This window comes from Ammospiza caudacuta, chromosome 2, assembly GCF_027887145.1.
Source record: "Ammospiza caudacuta isolate bAmmCau1 chromosome 2, bAmmCau1.pri, whole genome shotgun sequence".
NCBI lineage: Eukaryota > Metazoa > Chordata > Aves > Passeriformes > Passerellidae > Ammospiza > Ammospiza caudacuta.
In genome coordinates this window covers 103,804,867-103,832,081 of record NC_080594.1, presented here as the reverse complement: position 1 = coordinate 103,832,081, position 27,215 = coordinate 103,804,867, and the positions used below count along the sequence as shown (strand labels likewise).

At 43.8% G+C, this 27,215-nt stretch overlaps 1 protein-coding gene across 1 annotated transcript; it reads left to right on the top strand.

Moving 5' to 3' along the window:
- The first annotated feature begins 1,111 nt into the window (after positions 1–1,111).
- ACE2 (angiotensin converting enzyme 2) lies at positions 1,112–26,740 on the top strand. The gene is made up of 18 exons (XM_058800031.1): positions 1,112–1,294; positions 4,677–4,835; positions 6,732–6,825; positions 7,468–7,611; positions 8,940–9,052; positions 9,547–9,655; positions 10,378–10,475; positions 11,989–12,158; positions 13,201–13,427; positions 14,200–14,344; positions 15,812–15,910; positions 16,548–16,670; positions 17,005–17,177; positions 18,060–18,118; positions 22,924–23,024; positions 23,978–24,094; positions 25,346–25,540; positions 26,167–26,740. The coding sequence occupies exons 1-18, from the start codon at positions 1,112–1,114 to the stop codon at positions 26,285–26,287; spliced, it is 2,430 nt and encodes an 809-aa protein (XP_058656014.1). The 3' UTR covers positions 26,288–26,740.
- The last annotated feature ends 475 nt before the right edge of the window (positions 26,741–27,215 follow it).

The following is a 27,215-nucleotide window of genomic DNA, read 5'->3' as shown; positions in this document are numbered from 1 at the left end:
TGGTGTTGCTGCTGAGGCTGTGCTGGGCTCCCAAGGGCTCCTGAGGGCTGCACCTCCTCCCCATGGTTGGGCTATGAAGGGCCAATTCCTGCTGCTCCCATGGAGGCAGACTCGTGGTGGTTTCAGAGAACTCTGCTGGGAATGGGAAATGAAGCCTGTGGATGTGGCTTCAGAGTTCCATCTCAAAACAAGCCCTGACAAGACCCAAAACAAAACCATCCAAGTGATCCTGAGCAGAAATAGGCTAATTTAAAAAATACTAAGGCATTGTCTGATCGATAACACTCAACCCAAGCTGCATTTCCAGAGCTAATTCATGCATTGATTTTCCCATTGATTTGCAGTAACTGCTGCGTTCCTAGCTAGATTAGCAGAGGTATTTAAATATTAAGATGGAGTTATTTCAGTAGCCTTAGTCACCTTACTACTTAAATCCAGTTGATTTATAGCTCAGATTAGGTCTCTACACAAGATGCTGTGATCCCACAGTCTCTTGCTGCTCTTTGATGGCTCAGTGAACACATTTAAAATTCAGGTTTTATATACCCCCATTACTTTGAAAATGAGGTCTTTTCCCCAAATCACCTGGGCTTTCAAAGCCTTTACAAACATGTCCCTGAACACCCAACCAGGTACCCTATCTCAGACTCACTGGGGTTTCTTCCTGCCTGGGAGTTAAGGTTCTTGGCTTGGTGTTTCAGTGAAGTTTCTAAATATTTTTACAGCTTATCGCCAACCTGTTAAAGGATTGACAGATTCTGAGCTACCAGAGACACGGGTAGGCTATAGATAAAGGGACCAGCTGTATCATTGACAGCACATTTGGGAAACATTAACCAAAAGTAAAAGCCTTTTATAAGAAGGCCATAAAATGGCAGGAGTAATTATGTTTTTCCAAAGTTAATCATTGACTTTTGTTTATTTGGTTTTTTATAAAAACCTTTTTCCTTTCTCTCCTATAATGAATAAAACCTATAAAAGGTCCAGCAAATTGGATTCAGCCTTTCTTCTTCACGGTGGCCATGCTTGAAGGCTGATGAGGCAGAGGCCAACAGAGAAGCTTGCCTGAGGAAACCTACTTCACTGAGAGGTTCTCATCCTGAACATGAATATGTTGGTTCACTTCTGGCTTCTTTGCAGCCTGAGTGCTGTTGTGACCCCTCAGGATGTCACTCAACAAGCCCAAATGTTTTTAGTAGAGTTTAACAGGAGGGCAGAAGATATCAGCTATGAGAACTCCATTGCCTCATGGAACTACAACACCAACATCACTGAGGAGAATGCCAATAAAATGGTGAGTGCTCCATCCTGCATCCTCACTGTTCTCTTAGAATCTGACAATTTCTGGTTTGTTTTGGTTCCACCAAGCTTGTCTGAAATTGGAGTGTTACTTCTCTGGTAGCTGTGCTTCATTTTGGGGACGGTAGAGGAGCTTGCTTTAGTGTAGCAATGCTCACTGGATGTGCCTGGGCCCCTTCCAGCTCTACAGCCTTGGGGTAGCACCTGGAGTGCCTGCACTGCAGAGGGATGTCCAGAAGCTGGACTGTCCCTAGCCATCCCTTCAGGTCACTCCAGTGAGTGGAGGGAAAAGGCAGGGGAGCACTGCATGTTCATCCTGAGAATCTGTGTTGGATGGAGAGAGATGCTTCCTTCTGCTGAGTGCAACACCACCAGTGCCTCCTGGTGTAGTGTTTCCCTGTGGGGTTTCCCTTTCCAAGAGCAAAGCATTTCCCTTTCCTCTGGGAGAGGGCATATCCTGAGGGTGAAGATCCTCTCCAAGGGCCTGGGGTAGAAGCTGTCTGTGGTGCAAGGAAACAGGATCTGAACCTTGCACTCGCATGAGCTCAGGTCTCCCACTTTCCCTAAAAGCAGACAAGCACTGGGCTTTTTACTGACACAGGCAGTTGTTTCACTTCTCAGTGAGTATGCAAATATTTCCTGGATGCAGGCATTCTGTTAAAAGTTTGCTGATGGATTTATAGGCCCACGCCAGTTACTCAGTGGTGGACATTTCCCCCTGCCCCCATCACTCTTCTCATGGTCAGGGCTGTTGGTGGATTGCCTGGAGGTATTAGACCAGGAAAAATGAAGTGAGATCACAGACTAGCAAATGCCAGCAGTGGAGTTTCTATTACAGTGGTCTTGTGTGTTGGTTTGAAAGTCCATTTCCATCTCAGAGCACTTTTATTTATGCTGTCTTCCAACACAGTTCTTGCTTCTCAACACCAGCCTCTGTCTGCCCCAGCCCTGGGGGTTCTCAAGCAGGAGCTTATCAAGAGCAGCCTGCCATGGTCTGGCTGGTTACTGATACTGCCAAGCCTCTGCTCAGTATCTTGTAAGCTCAAAGCCTTTCAAAATGAACAAAACCACCTTGAGTTTTGTTTTGTTTTGAAGCATCACAATTTTTAAAGTTAACTCAAGCCTTAGAGAAAACAATTCAAGCATAAAAATGAAGCTGGACATCCTACATCTATTTTGCCTAATGGCTGGTCTTTCACTTTGTGGTCATATAACTTAATTAAAACATGTTTTAATTATCATATTTCTTAATTAAAGCAAGAAGACTGGTTGCTGGAAGAAATCCTAATGACTAATCATTGTCAATCTGGAATTTTTTCTGAGGCACCAGACACTTAAACTGTAATGCTTCCAAATACGTAAAATGAAAGCCCTAAATAGTATTTTCAGCATTAATGAGATGATAATAAAATACATGAGGAGATACCAGTAATAAAACCAATCAGTCTAGTTTTCAGAGAGAACTTTTTCTCTCTCTTGATCTCTTCAGCAGTGCTGGCAATAAACCCACTGATTCCCCTCCTCCCATTCTGCTGGAGGAGAGTTAATGAATACTGTCCCTTCTGGCTCCTTCACATCCATTTGCCTTCTAAATTGTGTCACAAACCCTACAATTATTCCTCTGACTTACCAACCAATTTCTCTAATTGTGGAAATATCAGACAGCAAGATAACTGCTTTCCCCTGGCTTTTGTGGCCAGCGAGCCCCCTCTTCTGCCCTGCCCCTCCTGAGGCCCCTCTCTGTTCCTGCTCAGGACAGGGAGCTCAGGAGCACGCTGGCACAGCAATGCTCTTCTCTGGGTGCTTATCAGGCTCTTTCCCACTGGGCTCTACAAGCTGCTGAGTAGAGTCAGGAGTGTACCATGAAGGGGAGAGTTTCGAAAGCTGTCACAGACATCTTTTATGAGAAATCCTTTCCTTCGGATTTTTTGCTCCTGAGAAGTTCAGAGGCCTCAGGAACAAAATGTAAACAATGGTTATCTTCTGCTGTGGAATGCAACAGGTGCATCTGTGATTGGCCCATGTTGGTTATTTCTAATTAATGGCCAATCACAGTCAGCTGGCTCGAACTCTCTGTCAGAGACGCAAGCCTTTGTTATCATTCTTTCTTTTTCTATTCTTAGCTAGCCTTCAGATGAAATCCTTTCCTCTATTCTTTTAGTATAGTTTTAATGTAATATATATCCTAGAATAATAAATCAAGCCTTCTGAAACATGGAGTCAGATCCTCGTCTCTTCCCTCATCCGAAGACCCCTGTGAACACCGTCACAGAAAGCCTCCCAGTGAGGGCTGCCCTCCTGCAGCTAGGATGGAGGAGATGTGGGGCTGGGATTACCATGGGTTTACACCTGCCAGCACCCCTCTGTGCTGGAGCCTGGAGCAGTGGGTGCTGTGCCCCTGTCACACATGGGGCTGAACAACTTGGGCACAGCCCTGCAGAGAGTGTTGGTCCTGCTGTGTGTCTGCCAGGGGTGGAGGGTGCCTGAGAGAGCTCCCCAGGCACAATATGGCATTGGAGTTCCCTGATGCCTCAGCACCAGAGATGGGTGTTACAGGTGCCCTGTCCACAACCTGGGAAGCTCTGCTGTAAGCACAATTAAATAAACTCTCGCAAGGACCCAGGTTAATTAGTACTGTTCTTGTTGCCATTTGGAGTTGCTGCTGATGTGTTAAACTTTGTACAAACACATTAGAAAAAGGTGAATAAGACAGTCCCAGCTCTGAACTGTGTTCTAATGCTGCTACTTTGTGAACTGAAATTAGGGGGTTTCACATATCATGGTCTGTAATTGCAGAAGTGTTAAAAGCAATCTCATGCAAAATGTTGAGATTTTGCACACCCAATTTGGGCACCAGTTTAGACCCTCATTTGCCCAAGTATAATTTTTTATTTGCCAGCATTTCAGAAGAAAGTGATATTTGCCTTAAAAAAAGACTCAGTATCACTATCTTGGCAGCTGAGTGTTCCTGCTACTGCAGCAGAAATGGGGACTGACATCTGGGTCACAGATCTCTTTGTGCCCTGGCTTATTTCTTCACAGGTGGGTGAAGAAAAGCACTAAGGGAAGAAAACGTGATTTAGAATAGCAGGAGACACAGCAAAGTGATGCTGGATCAATTATAACAACCAAGGTGTGAGTAGACAGTCATGCTTTTTGCTGTTCCCAAAGAAAAGTGGCTATCTGGATGTGTGAATAAAACAAAGCCAAAAAGCTCTCTAGCCATTTCACCAGGTGCTTTAAGTGCTCAGCCCTCAGTCCAGGGGTGTTCTTCACAAATGAAGTTCTTCCCAGAAGTGATGTTTTTGTTCACTGAGTGCATCAGGCCACTCCAGTGCCCTGGAGGGACTAACTGAGGGTTTTGTGACCCCTTGCAGAGCGAGGCGGGCGCCAGGTGGGCCGCGTTTTACGATGAGGCCTCCAGGAATGCCAGCAAATTCCCAGTGGACAGCATCACGGATGAACTCACCAAGCTCCAGATCCAGATTCTCCAGGAAAAAGGATCATCTGTGCTGTCACCAGAAAAGTATAACAGAGTAAGTTGTTGAACGTAGCTCATCATTTTGGGGGTGAGTTCAGCTGCCTCTCACAACACCCCCGAGCCAGGGCATGGTGCTGTCACCACCCTGCTTGTTTTGGGATGATGCAGTGGATGGTATGGGAGTGTACCTGTTCTAGGTGTTCACAGCAGTACAGGACTGGGGGTAGTCTGGCCTAGGAAGCTGTTGCCACTTCTGTCAGCAGTTTTGCCATGGAATAAATTTCAAACACGCCTCAGAGCAGTCCTTGCACTTATAGCTGGATTACCCATAAAACCAAGAAAGGACATGTGGTAAGTGCTTGGTGAAGTCCAGACCTAGGGCAATGAGCAGAAAGAGATGGGTACAAGGCCATTCAATGAGTCAAAAAGGTGGAGATGGAGGAAGTCTTTCTTTCTCTGAACATGGTACTTTATCACACTGGGAAAAAGAAGGAATGTTTCATTGCACTGGGCACCCTGGGGAGGTGAAAATGGGGAGGGTTCCACAGAAACCTGCTGAAGGCCAGCAAGATTTGACAAGAACCATAATGAGATTTGACATTTGCACTGACAAGCTCACCTAAGAGGCAGATATATGAATAATGACTATATGTGAAATTGGAGTGAACAGCTATGCAGACTCAAAAGGGATTTATATCCAAAGACCTGAGAGTTAAATTACTTTCCTTTGGCTGAAGATCAAATTGAAACATAGCACTGAGTCATGGGTACCTACAGTCCAGGATCCTACAGTCCTAATTACAGAAGAATCCTGAGATTTCTCTGCTAAGGTCAGCAGTGCTAATCACCATGCAAGGGAAGCAGCAGATTGGCTGGATCTCTTGTCTGATCCAAATCAGATGCATTTCTGAAAACCAGATTGTGTTGGTGGGAATGCTGGCAGTTCATACAAACAAATATTTATTTTGGATCACAACAGTGCACTAATGGAAATGTTGTCTCTGTTGAGGAGATATGTTCTTCAGTATCCTCCTTGTTTAGGCATTTATAATTTCCTAGATAATGGTCTTTGGGGCTGAAGTTGTTGATTCATGTTTGAAAAGTGATTTTTTTATACAGCCTGATGGGGTTCCATAGGAATATCCAAGTCTTCTTCACTGGCACAAAAATTTGCCTGGGCACTGATTGATTTTAATGCTGACAGAGGTAAAGTTAGAGGTACTCACTAATTACCCCTCCCACTTACAGCTCTTCAGAGTTCTGATTTAAACCTCTAAGTGAGAACTTGCATAGTCCTGAAGGGACAGATAAAAGTGGTACATGTTATCCTTGAGGCATGAAGATGTGGAAATATTAAAAAATATTTAAAACAAAGCCATGTAGCATAGGTTCTGAGATGCAGCTGAATTATTTCAGGTGCATTTTGCCTTTCAGCTGGCCCAAGGCATGAGCCATGGCTTCTCTGTAGTGGAGTCCAAGCAGATCCATGCCATCAGTGTGATATGAACACCCACAGGCAGCAGTCAGCCTGGCAGCACTGCCAGAGGGGCCCTTTGTGCTGCCACTCAAAGCCACAGCCTCCCTGCAAAGTTTGTGTGGGTCCATGCTTATGGAAGCACATTGATAAACTTTATGTTTTTATTGCTGCTGTGTAGCGACAGCTCTCTCATGGCAGTCAGTGCTCACTGAATCCAGAGCTCTGTCTCACTGGATATTATGAACCTGTATGTATAATCATATATTTGGGAGATTATCTGTCTTTTCCAGCTAGATCTGGTTCAGTAATGCATTTAGGCAAATTCTTTCATTAATCTCTCCTGAGCTCAAACATATGCTTAAATATTAAGCTGGTGGGTGAAGTGTTGATTCTAGCTTTTAAGGAATTAGCATAATTGGCTGTTATTTTGCACAGAGTGGGTTTCTAACAGGCTGTCTTGCATCTAACTTGCAGCTGGGCACTGTGCTCAATACAATGAGTACCATCTACAGCACTGGGACCGTCTGTAAAATCAACAATCCATCGGAGTGCTTGGTGCTGGAGCCAGGTATGACACCAACCACTGCCCTACCGTGTTCTTTACCCTGAGGGTGAAAGAGAAAGCCAAAGGGTGGGCCCTGACTGCAAAAGAACAGGCTGTAATTTCAACAGATACTTCCTGCTATCTAAAGCTTAGTCATAATTTAATTGCACCTTGCAGTTCAGGTACTTCCATTGGACCTTCTGCCCACGAGACATACTGTCTCCTGTTTGCAGCAAAACAAAACAAAAAAAAAATTGTGGAGGGCTGCTCAGCTTGTTTGGCAGCCTGCCTGTCACCTGGAGTTTGCCAACATCACAGAAAATCTATTTTTTATTCCCTGCCTTCAGTGATGTTGGACTTAATGTTGCATTGAGGCCAGTCCTGAGAATTCTACCAAGTTAAGGGAAGCTAATGTGGAGAGGGCATTTGAGAGACTATGAGTCTATGAGGCTATGGATGTGCTCCATGCTTCTTAAAGACAAGGGGGAAACCTTAAATTAGGAAAGGATGCACTGAAATAATGGGATCTTTATATACTTTCAGTATATCAAGTACAAAGTGTTTTCTTCTCTGTCCATGAATTTCTTTCACTTTGGTTTGTTTGCCTGTTATGAAAGAAAAATTCTGCTTTTTCAAAGGCTAGCACCTAGTTTTTTGTTCTGACAGGTCTGGATGCTATTATGGCTGACAGCACTGATTATAATGAGAGACTGTGGGCCTGGGAAGGCTGGAGAGCTGATGTTGGCAAAATGATGAGACCATTATATGAAGAGTATGTTGAACTTGAAAATGAGGTTGCAAGGCTTAATGGTAAGTCAATTTTTGTTTTCTTTTTGTTTCTTTTTTTTTTTTTTTCCCTTCTGGCTTCCAGAAACTAGTAAATATACTGCAGTATACCAAATTTTCCCAGGAATTCAAAACACATACATAATTTGCACATAATTTGCTCTTGGTGTGCATGTCTCAAAGTAAGAGGCAATGCAGACAGCTGCCATTGACCAGTTCTTCCCAGCCTGGAACAAGAGGCACCTTTTTGGCCAAGTTGGTACCCTTCTTGGTTGGCACTTTTCCCAAAAGCCATAATGCATCAGTGCCCCTCATTACATAGCACCCAGAACTGCACCATTTGTGATTTATGGACAAACACACTCCATCTAAACAGCTTCTGAGTGTTGCTGAGTTTTGGCAACATCTCTTTCCTATGGGCATTGACCTTCTTGCAGCAGCCAAAGTACATTTATAAGCATTATTCCCTAGCTGGAATGATCAGATTTGGTAGGCCTGGGACAGCAGGTGCAGCTGGGTGTTCAAAAAGGATTTTGTACTGAGGGAACTGTGCTTCCAGTCTGAGATCTCCATGCAAATCATATGGAACTCTTTTCAAGGAATATTGGCAGCTGCCTTCTTATTTTCTTTTGGTGTCTTCTAAGGTAACTTCTGAAGTAGCTACATCATCTGTCTCTTGGCCAGACTGCAGCTCTATCACCTGCTTTCCCATCCTCCTTGTTTTGCAAAAACTGTCAGGCTGAAGCTGGATAAGAAAATATGGCCCAAATAGTAAGACAGGGAAAGAAGCCAAACATTAAGAAATGGTCATTATGGCCTTCCTCTGTAGCACTAAGGAAGAGATTCAGCTAGGAGCCATTTTTACTCCAGGCTTGATGGAGCTGGGTGGACTGGAAGATGTCCTGGAAGTGGGAGCTGAATTTCCCTGCTGGTGTCTGCATCTGTCCTGGTGGAAGAGGGGGGCCCATATTCAATGTGCACCAGTTTATTCATTCTGTGAGAGCCTGCTAGCATCCAGCCTGAGCAGAGGCTGCTGTCCCTCATAGCCCAGGAGCTCCAGTCAGGATTCCTGATTTCCTTTGACCTCCATCTCTGGACTGAATGACCCTAACTAGCAGATAACCATGACATCAATTTCTGAATTTCTTGGAAATCTCCCATACCTGCATGTTCATGAGGGACACCCTCAGGGAAGCTTTTTCCTCTCTGCTAAACCCAAACTATCTAGAATTTTGCTGCTTTGCTTTGGGGAAAGGCTGCAGATGTGCATGGGATCTGCAGGGAGCTGCACTTTTGCAGACCCAAGCAGTGCCACTTGTGGGGTCCTCATGTGATGCATCCGTGCTTTACAGGTTATTCTGACTACGGAGACTACTGGAGAGCAAATTATGAAGCAACGTCTCCAGAAAATTACAAATACAGCCGTGACCAGCTGATTGAAGATGTGGAGAAGACATTTGAGCAGGTAGAGGCAGGAAGAGCTCTCATCTGAGTTGCAGGGTTGTATTTTGAAATGGGCTCATGTGCTGATGTTATGAATGAAGATGAAACCTGCTTTAAACTGGCTGATCTCAGTCTTTGTGGGTTTAACAGAAACAGATGTGAGGAGACACACATGACTTTTCTACCTCTGCATCTGTTCAAGGACCAGCTTGTCCCCAAAGGCTGGGAAAGAGGGAGCTCTGCAGCTCCATGGGGTAGATGGCATCCTTGATACTCCAGCTCGAAAGTCAGCAATGCTCCCTCCCTCATACCTGAGCAGGACTTCTGTGGCTGGAATCTGGATTCAGTGCCTGAGCCCTGAGGCAGGGGGCAAAGCTAAGCTGCAGGTTTGGGGTGCAGTTACCTGCCAGGAGCTTTTTGTCAGAGAGAGCTTCAAGGCTCTCTGTTTAAGAGTAATGAGCGGAATAGAGCTAAGTGAAAAATAAAAATGGTTTCCTTTTCCTCCTCTGCCTCCAGATAAAACCTCTGTATGAGCAGCTGCATGCCTATGTGAGACACAAGCTGGGGCAAGTGTATGGCCCTGAGCACATCAGCTCCACTGGAGGCCTGCCTGCTCACTTGCTGGGTATGTCAATGCATCCATGGCGTGCAAGCCTGGCTTTATACACAGGACTGTCACCTACAAGGCACATGGGTGGAGAACAACCTGACTTTTTAATCAAGATATTAACAAAAAGGTTGCAGATAAAAGAAGGGTAGAGGAGAAATGGATAAATTCCTAGCAGAGGTGACCCAAGTGCTTAGCAGTAGTAGCAGGAAGGGAGGACAGGTATTCTCATCCTCATCAAACCTCACATGGCAGAAAACTCTGGCACTTGGCTGGGACATTTCCCTCCCCTCTGCAGCACTTGTCTTCCTTAGAAATGAGAGTTTCAGAGAGACTTGTTTTTCCTTTCAGATTTTACTCTAAGATCCCACATTTCATAACTTGGCTTTCAAATCATGCAGCCTTAAGCTGCCATAAGTGTTGTGTACCTGAACATGGCACAACAATCACGAGGACTAAGAAAAGGATATTCAGTTTTCATACACCTTTAGGAATGTCATCAGTCCTGAAACCATATTATCCAAGAATTGCTGATATTGGGTAATAAAAGGATCCTTGATCTGGGTTTTTCCTATGCATGACCTTCTAGAACTGTTCCCCTACACATCTGGATCAGGCCTGGTTAGATGAATAGGAGTCCCTGTTTTTGACACTGCACAATTTATAGACCTGTCTGGCACCTTTGAGCAATACATAATAAATAATTTAAAGTATTTCTTTGTTTCTCTCTTTTTCTGAAGGTGATATGTGGGGTAGATTCTGGACAAATCTGTATGCCTTGACCGTTCCCTATCCAGCCAAACCAAACATCGATGTAACTTCTGCAATGGTTGAAAAGGTAAGACATGCCTTTATGCAATATGCGTTATGTAAGAAATCTAGAAGGTATAAAAATTACATACATACATAAAAATTATGTACCACATATCAGCTGCTCTCTAGAAATCCATGGCTGCCCTCAGGCAGATGCACTGCCAACAAAGTGTTTCTTTTTGCATCGTTTTTTTGCTGTTCATTTTTAAGCATTTATGCATTTCTCACTGTACCCTTGGCTGTTCTCTGTTTTCCTCCACGCTCTTTGACCCCCTTAATCTTGTCTCCAAGTCTATTTTCCTCAGAGACTCTTATCCATTAAGAGTTATATTTTGTACTTATAAATATTTCAGGACTCCTGGAGTGGGCTGGTATCAAATATGACCTTTGCTAGTCATTACCATAATCAAATAGTTTGTATATCACAGTTTGTTTTATTTTTGTCAGCCTTGTTTATTTGGATACAGCTGGAGAAACTGAAATGCTGGCTGTTATCTTTTGATAACTGCATAGCAGCATAAGGTCTGTGTTTGGGATCTGTAGAGATAACAGCTGTGACACCACCGTTACCAGACCAAGAACATGGGTGAAGATAATTCCCTGTAGTCTTGGAAAAGCCTTATCGTTTTTTAAACTAAAGGGAATTTGTTGGAACTAGATGGAATTTGATTTCTGAAATGCAATTATTCAACTGAAATCTACTCTCCTCTCATAGGCAGCACTCCATGAAAATGTTATGCTGGTAAGAGAAGGAGTAGTTGGATTTGATTCCTTAGCAGTTTGCGCAAGTCTGCATTAGTCTCACCTCTGTTTTACACTACTGACCCACTTGTAGTGATAAATTTGTGTCTGTTGAAGTACCACTGCAAGAAGGGAAGCATTATTTACAAAACCTTTGAGCAGTGGGAGGGCTCATTCTTGTTGGTGGGTGTGTCCCATTTGGGATTTTCATCCAAATGAGCTGTTTGCCACCCAGGTCTCTGTGAGAGCTCATTTCAGTAAATGCAGAGCTCCTGCTGGGTAGAACAATAAAACTGCTGAATGGCAAAATTATCCTGAACACAACCATGCACTCCTAATCTGATAAGCAGCTCCCATAGATACATTTGCCAGGTTTTATGGTTCTGGCTGAAGTCTCTTATGCTCATCTGCTGGGAATGTAGCTCCACTTCCTCAAATGTGTTGCCCCCAGGTTGAATGAAGTGACTGAAGGGTCAGATCACAGATCTGATGTACAGGAATGCATTTTTTATCTTACTTTATGTTTTATTGAGAACTTCTCTAGCCTGGGTCAGGTGCTATCTGCTGAACCTCTGGGTGCAGAAACCTATTTTGTTTGCAGGGAAAACACAATTCCACTTCCCAGCAGAATTCACAGAAGTGCCAAAGGCAGACACTACTGACTTGCTCTCGATAGGCCAGGTGCAGGTGGGAAGCTCCTGGGAAATATTTTAAGTCAGCTGCCCTGCATCAAGCAGAGCATTGGGAAATAGGCTCCATGCAGAAGCAGAGGTTAATGGTGGCATTGTCTCTTTCAGAAATGGGATGCAATTAAAATATTCAAATCTGCTGAGGCCTTCTTTGTTTCCATTGGCCTTCATAGCATGACTGAGGGCTTCTGGAATAACTCCATGCTCACAGAGCCGACCGATGGCAGGAAGGTTGTTTGCCATCCTACAGCATGGGACCTGGGCAAAAACGATTACAGGTACTGGAATTGCCATGACCCCTTCTTGTACTGCCTCCTAGAACGAACATATCTTCACTACAGGTGCATCATGCTGTCTTAAGTTATAATTTCTCCTTTATTTTTTTTTCTGGCTGAAAAGAGGGGGAAAGAAGAGAGCAGGGATCCTGTGGGACTGTAAACCTTTCTGTATAACTTTTCCCGTGAAGATCTACTCAAACTTACTCATAGATCTACTCTCAAATTTTAGCTGAAAAGTGACTAATATTTTTATGAATTGGAGAAATAATGGCTGTGTTCTGGGGCTTAAGGGATAGGCAGAAATGCAGATGGATACCAGTGATATTTATGGACAATTGCGCATTTTGCAGCAATGGCAGCGGGTCCCTGGGTAGCAAGGAAAAATCTCCTGACAGTCCAATATCTGTCTTCAGCAGAGTTATCCAGTTTCATGGAAATCCATCAGTCTCTTCCATACTTGGGAAAGAAGTGGGACAGCAAGTTCCCACACAATGAATGCTTCTCACAGAAATTCTGACCCCTCTTGCAGCCCCCACAGTTACCCAGGGAAAGAAGCTGGTGCACAGCAGAGCCTTAGTGAAACACATCAGTGTTCTACCTCAGCAGTCTAAGGAAGATGAAAGGAAACCCTCTTTGGAAGACATTCCTTTAGTAAACCCTACACGAGGATGAAGTAGCAGGAGTCACCAACACACAGGGTTTCATACATTATTGTGTTACTAAGACTGGTGGTTACTCACTCCCACACATACAGTGAGTTTATTGCCAGGTTTTAGGGAACAGCTGTTCTCACAAAACAGTAGTTTTCTCTTACTCCCTGGACAATTTCAAGGTGGCTGAAGGTGTTTTGCTGAGTTCCCCAGAAGTATTGCTGTAGCAGGAGGATCTGCACTCCATACCAGGGTGTAGCTGCCCGGGTTTTGCAAAGGGCATTTGCAAACTGTGGAGGGGCTTTGCCCCATGGCTGTGGCACACAGGGCTCAGCCAGCCTTTCTCTGGGCCACTCTCTGTCTAAGCACAGACACTTTATTCTGCTGTGTAGGATCAAGATGTGCGCCAAAGTGACCATGGATGACTTCCTGACAGCACACCACGAGATGGGGCACATCGAGTACGACATGTCCTACGCGGCCCAGCCCTACCTGCTGAGGAGCGGGGCCAACGAGGGCTTCCACGAAGCTGTGGGGGAAATTATGTCACTCTCTGCAGCCACGCCCCAGCACCTGAAATCCCTTGATCTGCTAGAGCCAACTTTCCAAGATGATGAAGGTAAATAAATGCAGTAATATTATGCATTTATGTGAAAGCACTTTCTGGCCTTATTTTGTAGCACAAGATCGTGCCTGCAAACTCAGCAATCAACTGACAGGCTTCTTACTCCTCTCATTTACCAGAAATACTATTTTTTCCCAAATTGCATTGTGAAGCAAGGATCACTGCTTTACAGTGCTGTTATATAATTTAAAAAGAAGTAGCTAGGACTTCACTACCTTCAGTACTGTACAACTCATCCTTAAATCTTCATAGTTCATTTAGATGAGTCTCCAAAACTCTTTTCAATCTCTATTGCATGAATCCATACATATCTCTATCAATAGATGTATTTAGTACTTCAAATGAAACTGAAACCTTGAGATTTGCATCTCCCACTTAAGCGTATATTCAGTGACAACATAGGTAGGCTCTCATTATAATGCAGTTCACCTGGCTTCTGAGCACTGCCTTAGATGGATGAAGATGCACTTTTAATACATTTTGAGATGTCTTCAGCTCAGAATTCCTCAGAGACTGGAGAGGTTCTCAGTAACTAAATGTAAATGTCAAAGGACTAGGTTATTTAAGAATTTGTGGGAAAGAAACAAAAAATTTGCAATTCCTAAATGATCTTGTGTTTTTTTCAGTAGTATTCTTCCTTCCACTTTTTCCTTAGTGAAAATCTGTAATTCAAACAAGATGTAAGCATGAGCTGTTAAAGGAAACAACCATCCAAACAGATACTAATTGCTACCATAACCATTACCTTAACTGCTTCTCTCTTCAGAAACTGAAATCAACTTTCTGCTCAAACAAGCACTAACCATTGTTGGAACAATGCCTTTTACTTACATGCTGGAGAAGTGGAGGTGGATGGTGTTTAGGGGTGAGATTACAAAGCAGGAATGGACGAAACGGTGGTGGGAGATGAAGTAAGTTTGAGAAACAAAGGGGATTTTTTTTTTCATATGAACCTGCAAACTCAACCCTAGTTAACATACTGAGGTGTTTGTTCCCCCATAGGGATCTGTGTCTCTGGGTTTTTCTGTAAATACCAACAGAGTGCTAGATAGAAATACCCAACTGTGGTGCAGACAATGTCTCATAATGCCTCATGTCAGCTTCCTGATAAAGACAGCCCGTGGCCTTTGCATGGCCTGTTCCAGATCAACATTGCTGTCTGCCTGGCACATTCCCCAAGAAACCTTCACAGCCAAAGTACAGCCCTTCTCTAAGTCTCACTGGTCTCATTGTGCTCTGCTTTGCTCCCCACAAAGACAAGTGGAAAGTGAGGTACATTGTACTTGCCAGAGAAACGTGCAGATCTCAATTCACCAAGTATCTGAGCCCACTTTCCTTCAGACTGTGTGGTGCTTTTGGAGGCAAATTGTCTGAAAGATTTCAGACTGAATCTTTCCTTCCTTGTGTACCAAGATATCACCTTTCTTGGTACAGAAAATACAGTTCCCTTGGCAAGTAACAGCCAGAGGTGCTTTTTCAGATTGTGCCCATCAATCAGTCTATTTTCAGCACCTTGGAGCACAAGATTAAAAATAAATGTGATTCAGACTGGAGTTTGTAATTTCCCAGGTTGGTTTTAATATGAGGGAAAAAAAAAAATGCAAAGAAACCAAACAAGCCCCACGCTGAAAATGGAGCCTGAACTCTAACACCAACATGAACAGCAAGCCTCCATCAGCAAACAGAATCTATAATAAAAGTTGATATATGCAAGCCTCCTGACCCACTGTAAAAATCAATCAGCTTCAATGTATTCAAAAGTAGCAGAGATGTCAGAGAAATAGAGAATGACAAATTGTTTAGGGAAGCTTATCACATCTGTTGCAGTGGCACTGCAAAACTCTCTGCTTTAAATACAGGTTTATGAAAAATATTTCCGTGGAAGCTTATTACCATTTTCAGAACTCAAGGCATGGGTTTGTTTCTCAGGAAACAGTATCAGGAGAGGAAAATAAAGAGAAATCTTATCTCCAGCACAGTGGCACAGGAGACCATCTACCTTTTTGGGTTGCCTAGTCTCTGCATGCCCTTGCCAGGAATGAAATACAGGTCTCTAAACTTGGGATGGCCCAGGGCATGAGGTGGTTGTGGCATGTGAATCTCATGTCTTGGAGATTATTTCACACCATTAATTGATCCCTGCACATCTTGCCGTCATACAAGTCCCTTCCTTGCATTATGAGTTTCCAAACAGCTTCCTCTCTGTGGTCTCCAGCTGTGGAGCAGAACTCTTGGGGTTACTGGGAACTGTATGGAATTCTTCTGTTTGCAAGGGAGGGGTGTCCATATGTATCGGACAAAACAGAAGAAAAGCTGAGCCAGATTACCTCTGCTTATTGTCTATAAACAGAAACCCTGTGTTATTCCTTCTTCTCCAGGAGAGCCATAGTTGGTGTTGTGGAGCCAGTCCCTCACGATGAAACCTACTGCGACCCTGCCGCGCTGTTTCACGTGGCCAATGACTACTCCTTCATAAGGTAACGCAGTGTTTAATCATGACTCAAGTTTTGTCTACAGAACAAGCCCCAGCTACCTAAAACATCTGCTGGATAGTCATAGGATCCAATCTTATTTTGTTTAAAGCCCAGACTGAAGGTTGCTGATTTCACTGGGAGTTTCTCTGCACGTCAGGGGTTGTTCCACAATAATCTCTGAGCAGTGAGAAGGTTGCTGACCTTTTTACTGAACAGGAAAGTTTCATGCTGCCATCAAACCTGCAGGAGCACTTCCGTATGAGGTGTTTGCCTCCTGAGGGATCAGTGTTCCCCATGTCATTTGGGCCATGTCATGCAGCCCTGGATGTCCCCTGTGTCCCAGCCACCTCATTTTAGAGGGCTCAGAGCAGAGAGCTGGACCTTAAAAACCTTACTCTCTTCTGATTTATGTGGCAATAAACAGATTTGGGGCTCTTCTAGTCCACTTGATCTTGGCATTTTGCTAGATTTGCGTTAGCCTAGCCTGTAAGTATCAGCTGGCCTCTGTCCCTGCAGTGCAGTCTCCCAGGCAGGAGTGACAGCTGATGCAGCAGAGCTTTACAAAGGCCAAAAGCTTGCAGGTTTCCTTGACAGACAGCTAATGAAACCTGTGCCTCCCTTTTCCTTGCCCTTCCTTTAGGTATTACACCCGCACCATCTATCAGTTCCAGTTTCAGGAGGCACTTTGCAAGGCAGCCAACCATGTTGGCCCTCTTCACAAATGTGACATTACCAACTCCACTGCAGCTGGGCAGAAGCTCAGGTAACAAAGCAAATTTCTCACATGTAATAAATCAGAGTGTAACAAAGCTTCTGGAGTAAATGATTTTGTATCAAGAATAAGCCTAGCTTGGAAATTTAGCCCATACCTGCTCAATTCATTTTGACAAGTTGACTAAATTTATGTACATTAAGGTTCTAAACATCAAAGGTTTAATTATTTGTTTGGGGGAATAAAATATTTTATTAATAGGAGTAGTGGGAGCAAGGAGTGAATTCAGAAGCAAAGAAGAACACCTTTGTACTGATCACAGAGTGTTTTTCTCATCTAGATGGAGCATGGCAATAACATATTACTTCTTGTTCCACATATACAGAGAATTGCTGGAATTAGGGAGATCCAAGCCCTGGACTCAAGCACTGGAAAGTATAACAGGAGAGAAATACATGAATGCAGCCCCCTTGCTCCACTACTTTGAACCTTTATATGAGTGGCTGAAAAAAAACAATTCTGGAAGATTCATTGGCTGGAAAACAGACTGGACACCATGTATGTATGGCTTGAGAGTGATTCAAGGACATGAGTTATTCTTTACAACCCTGGGTTAGCAAAGTGCCTCTCTCTTGTAGCTGTTGGAGGCTATTCTCCCTAAAAAAGCAGGGTTATGGGAAATAAACACTGAGCTGTAAGTTTTACTGACAGGAAAACCGACTGGCTTCCTCATGGCCAGAGCTGAAGAAGTCAGCATGTGTGTTTGTCAGAGCCTCACCCAGTCCTCAGAAATTGAGGTGTCTTTTTTTTTCATGATGACAGCCCCCAGAGTGTGGGATGGCTCTACAGAAGGAGAAAGATTCAGAAGCTTGGTCTTGTGTGGCACTTTCCTGAGAGCAGTGTGCCTGTATTCCAGAGCTGTCCAGGGGGCTAGGTGTAGGGGCAAACCAGTACAAAAATATTACTGCTATGGGTTTGCTGACATGTTAGTCAAAGAGGGGAGCTCAAGGGGAGGAAAAGGAGGAGACTGTAGAAAAATGCATTTTTCAGCTGATTGTGACAGTGAGTGATGAACCAGACAGGTTATATTTGTGTAATCATTGCTGGCACTAGAGAGCATTGTAACTCTTACAGCCCTGTGCCAGTCTGATAGTGGGATTCACCTAACCAGGCACCAGCATCTGCATCTAAGCTGCTCATTCCCAGTGATGGGAGAGAGGAATTTTCCTTCAATCTGAAACAAAACCAGACTTGGGAACTGACAGCTCAGATCAGTGTGTTTGCTGTAGAGGTGACGGAAGGGAAACAAAATCAGTCCCACCACGCTCTCCAAGGGGAGCAGAGGAACCTGTAAGGAAGCTTTAGCCACCTCAGCATTTCCCAGGAGCAGACTTTCTGTTGCAGCAGCTCTAACATGGCCCTTGTTTCTTTCTAAACCAGATTCCAGCAATGCCATCAAAGTGCGCATCAGCCTGAAGTCAGCTCTGGGGGACGAGGCGGTGAGTGTGTCTGTGCTGTGGCACCCTCCTTACTGCTTGGGCAACAGAGGTGTTGTGTGATGGTTCAGAAAATGAGTCAGGCCATGGCTGATCTTTGTGTCTGAAGGGTGGCATCAGCTCAGCTGGATGGTCATCACATATAAGGTGTCTTGTCTAAGTTTGTGGTCAAGGCTGCCTCTAAAATTAGTGGAGGAATTTCTGAGCGAGCCCACCCATTTCAGAAAAGGCATCTCAGCTAGGTGAGTTATTCTGTAGAGATACCAATCATGATTTTCCTCCTCCTGCAGAATAGACCTGCAGGGCTAACATTGAGGAACCTGTGTACATGAATATTTTCCCCAGATTTGCCGATGTCTCCACTTAAAGCTTCTACCTAATTTCTTCTAATTGCCATTATCGTGGCTATGGTAGCTGCCTTCAGAAGCTATAAGAGCAGCTGACTTCACATTTAAAAGCAGGGTGGTGGATCCCACTCTCTGTCCTTAAATGCTCTTGATTTCAAACTAAAACACATCTGTTAGCATTTCTCCATAGATTTTTGTTCGGATGTGTACAGTAATATTTCTAGGCCCTGATGTGTTCAGCTGCCTCCCTGCCCTCCAACCCTGATGCAGAGACAGCTTTGTTATTGAGATTGCAGGGGACAGTGCAGTGCAGCTGCTTCTGTTTCAGATGAGGCGAAGGGCTTTCATTCCCAAGAGCTTGTCTGCTCTGCCCAATTATACCAGCTGGTCCAATAAAATGTATTACAGCAATGAAAAAAATCTCATCAAAGCTGAAGATGGCTTTTATGATTTTAAACAGAGCGTTGGCTTAGCCCATCTGCTTAACCCAGGCTGCAAATTCACTCCTTATTCTAACTCTTCCTCTTTATGCTAATCTCATGGAGGCAGTGTAGAAGGTTTAAGTGCAGACACTTCATTCCTGGTAATAGCCATTTTCACCTTGCAGGACATTAGTAATTTTGCAAGAATGAGTGTGTCATCAGGCAGGCCATTTAGAGCTGCGTGTTGGAGCCTATTGCACTAGCAAGGACACAAAGCACGGGCCCATTTTTCATGAATTGATGCTCTTGCTTCTATCACTCTCTCACACGCAAGCCCCACTGGAGTTTTATTGCTTCCTAGACTGCCTAGTCGAGTTAGATACAATTCAAAACTGATACCAACAGCATAAAAAGGTTCCATATTACAACACGTTTATTAGTCATTATGGTTAATGTTTAGCTTAATATCATTTTTATGCCTGCCTTTAGCCATCATAGTCTTTTGTTGTGCAATTGAGCAGCTGTAAAACAATCTCATACAGATTACTTAATTTGAATTATTGCATGGACAGTAGGTTCCTAAGCTCTGAAGAGCAAGCCATACATTTTCCTCTCAAAACCAGTTCACATCACCAGTTCACTGATTTGCAAGAAACCTTTTCTGTTTGGTTGCTTTCTGCCTCCCCACAAATGTGCCTTTTGCGGAGCTGAATGCTGGTATGGCAGCAGCAGGCAGTGGTACATGTGTGAGTTGGCATAGAGAAAAGGCAGGGGGAATCTCAGGCACAATCTCAGCCCAGCTACACACAGTGATGTGTTTTGGGTGCTTTGCACGGCTCACAGTGCACAGAAGCTCTGGGCAATTGTTTGTTTAAGGTGTATTTTGAGTTGCTTTGCCCTGACCTAACAGCACGAAGCACTCAATATATCAGCAAACAGATTTGCATTTGTGCTCGCTGGCTCTGGAGAGAGCAGGCAGGGAAGGATTGCTGCTCTGGGCTCAGGCAGGGAAGGGTTGCTGCTCTGGGGTTCAGGCAGGGAAGGATTGCTGCTCTGGGGCTCAGGCAGGGAAGGATTGCTGCTCTGGGGTTCAGGCAGGGAAGGATTGCTGCTCTGGGGCTCAGGCAGGGAAGGATTGCTGCTCTGGGGTTCAGGTAGGGAAGGATTGCTGCTCTGGAGAGAGCAGGCAGGGAAAGATTGCTGCTCTGGGGCTCAGGCAGGGAAAGGCTCCTGCTCTGGGGCTCAGGCAGGGAAGGGTTGCTGCTCTGGGGTTCAGGCAGGGAAGGATTGCTGCTCTGGGGCTCAGGTAGGGAAGGATTGCTGCTCTGGGCTCAGACAGGGAAATATTCCTGGTCTGGGCTCAGGTGCAGCTGTGCTGGGGGCCAGGGAGCTGCAGCTCACACAGGCTGTGTCTCAGCCCCAGCAGGGATGGTTCAATAGCCCCCAGTTCTGGCAAATTAAACATCCAGACTCTGGATGGGCTCAGTGCCAGCTGTAGCAGAGCGTGCACTGCCGCAATTACCCTGCTAATTGTTCTCAGGCTGATGAGATTAGAGCTGCAGCCGCAGCATTGCTGGATCACCGGAGCAGCTGATGGGGCTGAAACATCCAGAGCTTTCCTTCAGCTGGGGCTATATGGAAGTGCCTGCACAAGGGAAACTGCCACAAGATCCCCACTGAATGCCTTGGGGTGTGTCACATTTAAAGTAAATGGTTCCAGGAGTGCCAGCCCCTGACTGCCACTTGAAAACCAGACCCCTCTCCAAAGATTAATTCAAAATTCTCTACCAGGTCAATGCCATATGTGTGATCACATCGTAAAGGACTGTCACACGAGACAGTGTTAGAGAATGGAGAGCTGTCAGCCTGCAGGCATTTAGATGTATTTGACAATGAAAAATCCTTTTTGAATCAGAGGCCACACTTACACTGTCTTTCAAATCACATACGGGATCTCAGAGTGAACACACTGTAACAGAGCAGAGGTGCCTGGCAGAGTTCATTTCTCCCTGAAAGCAAAGCAGCTTCTGTAAGGCACAGTGTGGGGTGGCTGCCTGGGATGCCTGGGGAAGCCATGTGGGTAATAACAACTCAAACACAGATCAGAAACCAGCCAGGTACTTCCCCTCCACACAGCCAGTAATAGTATTTATAAAGGCAATTGAGAGGCACAGTGGCAATTAGAATACATTAGACTGAAAAAGACATAAGTTGGAAAAATGAATAAACGATTAAAAAGTTAACGTGCTAAGTACAGAGAGCATCAGTAGAGGAATCAGGCTCAATTAGATCCTGGTAAAAATGATAATAATAAAAGAGCAGCACTGCAAGCCTAAAGATGTTGGGCATAAATAGAAAATTGAGAAACCCCAACCATAGCCTGTGAGCTGTGGTAGTGAACAGTGCCAGCTGCTGGAGGCAGCAGCAGTAACAAGAGGAGCTTCAGTGCAGGGCTGTGCCAGCAGGAGAAAGCTGGGAACATCTGCCTTTCACAGGGAACTCAGCCTCAGCCTTTCCTGGTGGGAACAGCCAGGGCTGGCACAGCCCCTGCCCTCCAAGTGCCCTGGGCACTGCTCTGATTGCCGTGGCTTTGGGTAGCTGTGCCTTTCCTGGGACCTGGTCCTGAATGGGCTGGCAGCAGTGCGTTCTTTCTGCCCCTCCTGCCCTTTATTAATAGAATCAGAACTCTTTAGGTTGTGAGGGACCTTTAGAGATGAGCTAGCCCAACCCAGCTGCAATGAGAAAGGACATCTTCCGCTAGGACAAGTTGCTGTAAGCCTCACCCAGCCTAACCTTGAATGTTTCTAGAAGTATCCACTGAGTATCCACCACCTCTCTGGGCAACCTGCTCCAATGCCTCACCACAGTAAAGAATTTCTTCCTAGTAACTAATCTAAATCAACTCTCTTTTAGTCTAAAACTATTACTCCTTGTGCTATTGCAAGAGACCCAGCTAAACAGTCTATCCCTGTCTATCCCTGTCTTCCTCATAGATATTTATACATCTCTCTCATTTTACATCAGTGTCAAGAGATGGACACATCTGGAAAATGTAGCTAGGTTTTATAAAGCCTGTTAAAACAGAGCTGCCTTCTACCACACCTTCCTGAATAATGCTCAAGAAAGTCAGGAGCTGACTTTCTGTCACTGACAGCATTTATGGACCTTCCTGCCCAGGTACCATAAACACAATCAAATCTATGCCTGAGCGGAATAAAAAGATATTGCCACAGAGTTCAGCTGGGGATTTTCCCTTTGTGCACACATGCTATCTCACAACAGACCAGGCTGCTTTATCACCTCCTGTGGTGGTTTTTGCCCTCTGTACAGCTCTTGGTCCTGTTTTTGAGAAGCTGTTTTTGTCTTCCACTGCAAATAACTTTGGACTCATAAGGCAGGCCAGGAGAAGCCTGCACACAGGCAATACATTTTTTTTAATATCACCTATCTATTCTCCAGGGGGAAAAACCCCAAATGTGTGCTGCTGCAGAAGTATTGATGCAAAGAGTTTTTTGATGTATTGATGCAAAACAGACCACGAACAAAAACCTGAGCTCAAGCAAATATATTAGTCACTTTCACACAAAAGCTCTACCAAAAAGGTTCTCCTCCTTAACAGAACAGCTCTGCAAATAAAATTATATGATTAAACAAGACCTAAATCATGAAATCTTTAAAACTCAAAGAGGATGTACAATGTTTAGTAGGAATAGCCTTGCTGATGCCTCTTCTCCCTGTAAGGCAGGGAGGTGTGCTGGGACTGCAGCATCTTCAGCAGCCCCATATAAAGGTGCCAGAGATTGCAGAGGGACAGCATGATGTCTGGCAGCAGGGATGCCTCCTTGGTTATTCTCCTGCACAGTGCCCAGATTAACAGACCTAAAGAGTTTGGGTTGGTTTCTGATGTGCTATCATGGCACAAATAAATAATACTGAAGTGCATGCCAAGCATCACAGTTGCTCTTTCTTTTTAGAAGGATTTCTTAATGTCCCTGATTTCTTGGCATCTCTGAGGAATTTCTCTTGTGCTGTTTTGCAGTATGAATGGGATGAAAGCGAGCTCTTCTTGTTCAAGTCGTCTGTTGCCTATGCCATGAGGAAATACTTTGCAGAGGAGAAGAAGCAGAAAGTTGCCTTCGAGTGAGTGGCTTGCCTCATTGTGCCAGCTCTGCCTGCCTTGCTCCTGCTCAGCTAATGGCAGGAACTGGTGGGATTAATTGTGCTTCCTGTCAAATGTGAGGTGACAGAAATAATGTCAAACACTGTTTGCAAAAAGGCAAGATGACAGCTTGGGTATGTGAGATCTTTTCCCTCAAGAGCCTGAAGTTTAGGCATAATGTGCTAAGGAGAGGTAAGAAGGCTTTGTCTCCTGCAGCTTATCAGTGATGGAGATGAACTTTTACAGTTTGTGCCAAACACACATATAGAAATATCAGGGAAAGTAGACTGATTAGGAATAAACATTTCTAGCAATGTATTCAGTATATCATACTGAATATCCAAGAGGTTTTGGCCTAAGGAAAGATAAACATGTTGACTATAAAGCACTAGAATTTGATACAGGCTTACTAATCTTATCTAGGTTCAGTTACAAGCATAAAATCTTTCACCTGAAAGTGATTTTGGTAAGAAAAACAACTCTTTTGATTAAGTATCTTCAATAATGTCCTGAAGCTATCTACTAAAGCTATTAGATATTACTTTATAGAACTAAAGTCATGTAATATCTAGAATCTACTCTAGAAAAATAAGGAAGAAAACTATTTTTTTCCACTTTGTACTTCATACATCACCTCATTCATGAGATAACCCCAGACACATCCTGTTCTGCAAGTGATTATGTGCTATGGAAAATTACACCAAGACTTGTCTTAGGTCTGAGGGAGACTCTCTCAGCTCAAGTTACAAATTAGCACATAGAAAAAGGGATTCTGGCAGGAAAACAGATTTCACTTCCCAGCTCATTTCACTATGCCCCCAGTGTAAGCTAAACCTCTGGCATTGTCAATCAAACAACTGTTCACTGGCTTGAATTTAAAGCTTAATGTCATCTCAACAATGAAAATAACCTTTTTCTTCTCTTTCTCCTTCAGCGTTACAGACATTCATGTTGGGGAATTGACAAAAAGGATCTCCTTCTACATTACTGTCAGCATGCCAGGTAATATCAGTGATATTGTGCCCAAAGCTGATGTGGAAGATGCCATCAGGTGAGATTTTGCTTTCTGGGAAAAAAAAAACCTGACCAACCAACCAACCAGCCAGATGGAAGGCTGGAAGGGAAAGCAGTGCTTAAATTAGCTGAGGCAGAAGCAGTGACAAAAAAGTAAATTCTGCAGTTAAAATGAAAATAGTGGGATGAGAGATACTAGGATGAAAACCGTTATGGCAGAAAGAAAATAGTCCATCTATCAGATGGTGTCTTGGATAACAGCCAAAGTAAAATGCTCCAGGGTGTTGCCAAAACACATCTCATTTGCATCAGACCTTGCCAGCCAACCTAATTGCTCAAACTTTGACAGGAACTATTTTATATCATGAAATACAGAATACAGTAATGATGTGTGCATGCACACGTGTGTTCTTCCTCTCATTTTTGAAAAGTCAGTGCAAGAATTATTGTTAACAAGGAGTCCAGAATAATGGTGTACTAGAAAGACAGCCAGATGCATTTGATTATATAGAAGAGGTCAGGGCAGGAGCTAGTTCCCACTTACAGGTCAATAAACAGCTCTTTTATAGCATGGTGTGGCACCATGCTTACTTATCATTTTTAAGTCATTGCTATAAAAATGATAAGTAAAACTGCAACTCTGCAGAAGATCATGGGTAAAGTGCAATGGGAAATGAAGAGGGCACAAGTCTAAAAGCAGCATCAGCCTGAGATGGGGTTGAAGGAGCAGTGAGATACATTGGTGAACTAAGGGACAATGAATATGGCTGTGAAAGTGACTCTTGGGTTAGCACTCAGTAGCAGATGTGAAAGTTTAAGGAAAAACAAGGCACAGATGATACACCAGGGAAAGGGGTTTTAGGGCGGGGAGAAACACACTCATCTAAATTGTTTAAGATTGTAGGAGGGAAACAGGTAAGATGTCAAAGCTGTGGTTTTATGTGGCATAAATAAGAAACTTTTAAATAGACAAGAAATGGTAAAGAGAATGAAGGGCAAAATACAAAGAGAGAAGGAGATCAGAAGGTTCCTTTAATAAATGTTAAGACTGAGTTTAAGAGTCCATACAGTGTCTGAACACATCAGTTAAGCTACAATAGGTTAAGGGTTTAAGTTTCTATGGTTGTTACTCACATGCCAGAAGGAAAATGGGTTTAGCAGTACCTCCTCTGTTGCCTTTTAACTGAGGTGTTCAGGGGAAGCTTGCCATGCTGAAGATTTATAAAAAACTGAAAACTGTTCCTTTCAATAAATGTGTGAAACCCTTCGAACTTGCATTTGCTGGCAGGATGTCTCGAGGACGAATGAACGAGGCTTTCAGACTCGATGACAGTACCCTGGAGTTTGTGGGAATCCTTCCAACCCTGGCTGCCCCTTATGAACCACCAGTAACCATCTGGTTAATTGTATTTGGGGTGGTCATTGGTCTGGTTGTCGTTGGAGCTATTGCCTTGATCGTCACTGGGCTGAGAGATCGTAAAAAGTGAGTAATAGTTTTGGATACTGTGGTCATGACTACTGGGAGATGTCCCTATAATTGAATAATCAGGATTTTTTTACAGTTTAGGCTTCAGTTAGCCTAAAGCAAGTTAAGGAATGAAAGCCTGTTATCCCTTTCCCATCAACAGTGGTAGCTAAAGGTTCATCTCCCTGTCTCTGAGTACAGGACAGCTTTGGCAGCTTAAGGCAATTTCCCCATCACCATCAGTGTAACCATTGCTTTGGCCACAGGGAGCTGCAGAGTGGCTGCTGCCAGGGAGGAGGGGATGTCCTGATGGGATCATGGTGCCTTCTGCAACAGCAGAGTCGCCCACATTCACCAGCACCTGTAGTTTTCTTTAATCTGATTGTAGGCTGTTCAGTAATGACATTTTCCTTAAATATTACTGCATAAACAAGTATAGCTTGGCTGGTTTTCTATGTCCCTCCACTAACAAGGTTACTAAGAACATAGCAGATTTACTACAGTTCTTCTTAAACCTAGCTCGATTTCTTTTATATACATATCTCCAGTTAATCACAGTATTATTTGCAGTCAGGGATTCTGGGGATCCAGAAGGACTTGGAACAGAACAGGGACCTTCTAATATAAATGAATTTTCGTTACAGGAGAGCAAGAGAAAGCAGAGGGGAAGCAGGATCAAATCATGAAGAGGTGAACCCTTATGCTGAAGAGGGAAAAAGAAACCTGGGCTTTGAGCCAGCTGAAGAGACACAAACATCATTTTAAAATGTGTGGGTACGCTAAGGGCTTCTGGTTCTTTTTTAAATTTCACTTTTAACAATAGTGCCTTGCAAAGGAGCAAAACCCTATGGATGTCATCAAACAATGTCTTCTGGTTGACCATTAATCTACTGGTTCATGGCCAATAGCAACTAAATCTGCTGTTTATGTGGTAACTAGAAAACATGCATGGCTTTTCTATGGATTATGTGCATAATGTTACACACCATTTGTGCTGCTTTTCATGTGTGTGCTGCATTCAACTTCTGTTTCCTGTGTAATGACATACAAAAGCTTGGAAGTGTACAGTTGTATACAGACCAAGGCACACAAAACAATAACTCATATACTCCTGAAGAACATCTTGATCTTTCCAGATGGAGACGTCAAAAGTGTTTCTAAAGACAGTGATGAAAAAACCCTTGACTATCAGAAGAACCTTAGTGATAAAGAACTCAATTTGATATAACTGCAATTTTTGCACCTTCAAGAAATCTGTATCAATGTAAAATGGATACTGGATGAAGACTAACAAGCACTGGAAGTTTATTAGAAAATTATAACATAAGTTATTTTTCTAACTATTTCCTTGATAAGTATTGTAGAGACGAAATAGCCCATGCTCCCTCAAAAAAAAAATCTCTTTTATGTTGACATTAAAAATAGAAACTTCCTTAATACTAAATGATCAAGGTGGTTTTGGTTATTTTTCCCTATACCTTGCCCATTGCCTCCTCTATTACAAATGCTACATTACAAATACTGCCTACAACAAATAAAATTGTGCTGTTACACACAAGGGGCAGTAGATTGAGGCTTGGGAAATTCTGGTTGCACCCGAAGAACAAAATCCATTCACGTGGAGGATAGAGCAGCACTGGATCAGGCTGCCTGTTCTGTACTCTGGGAGGGGCTGTGGGATCTCCACCTTTAG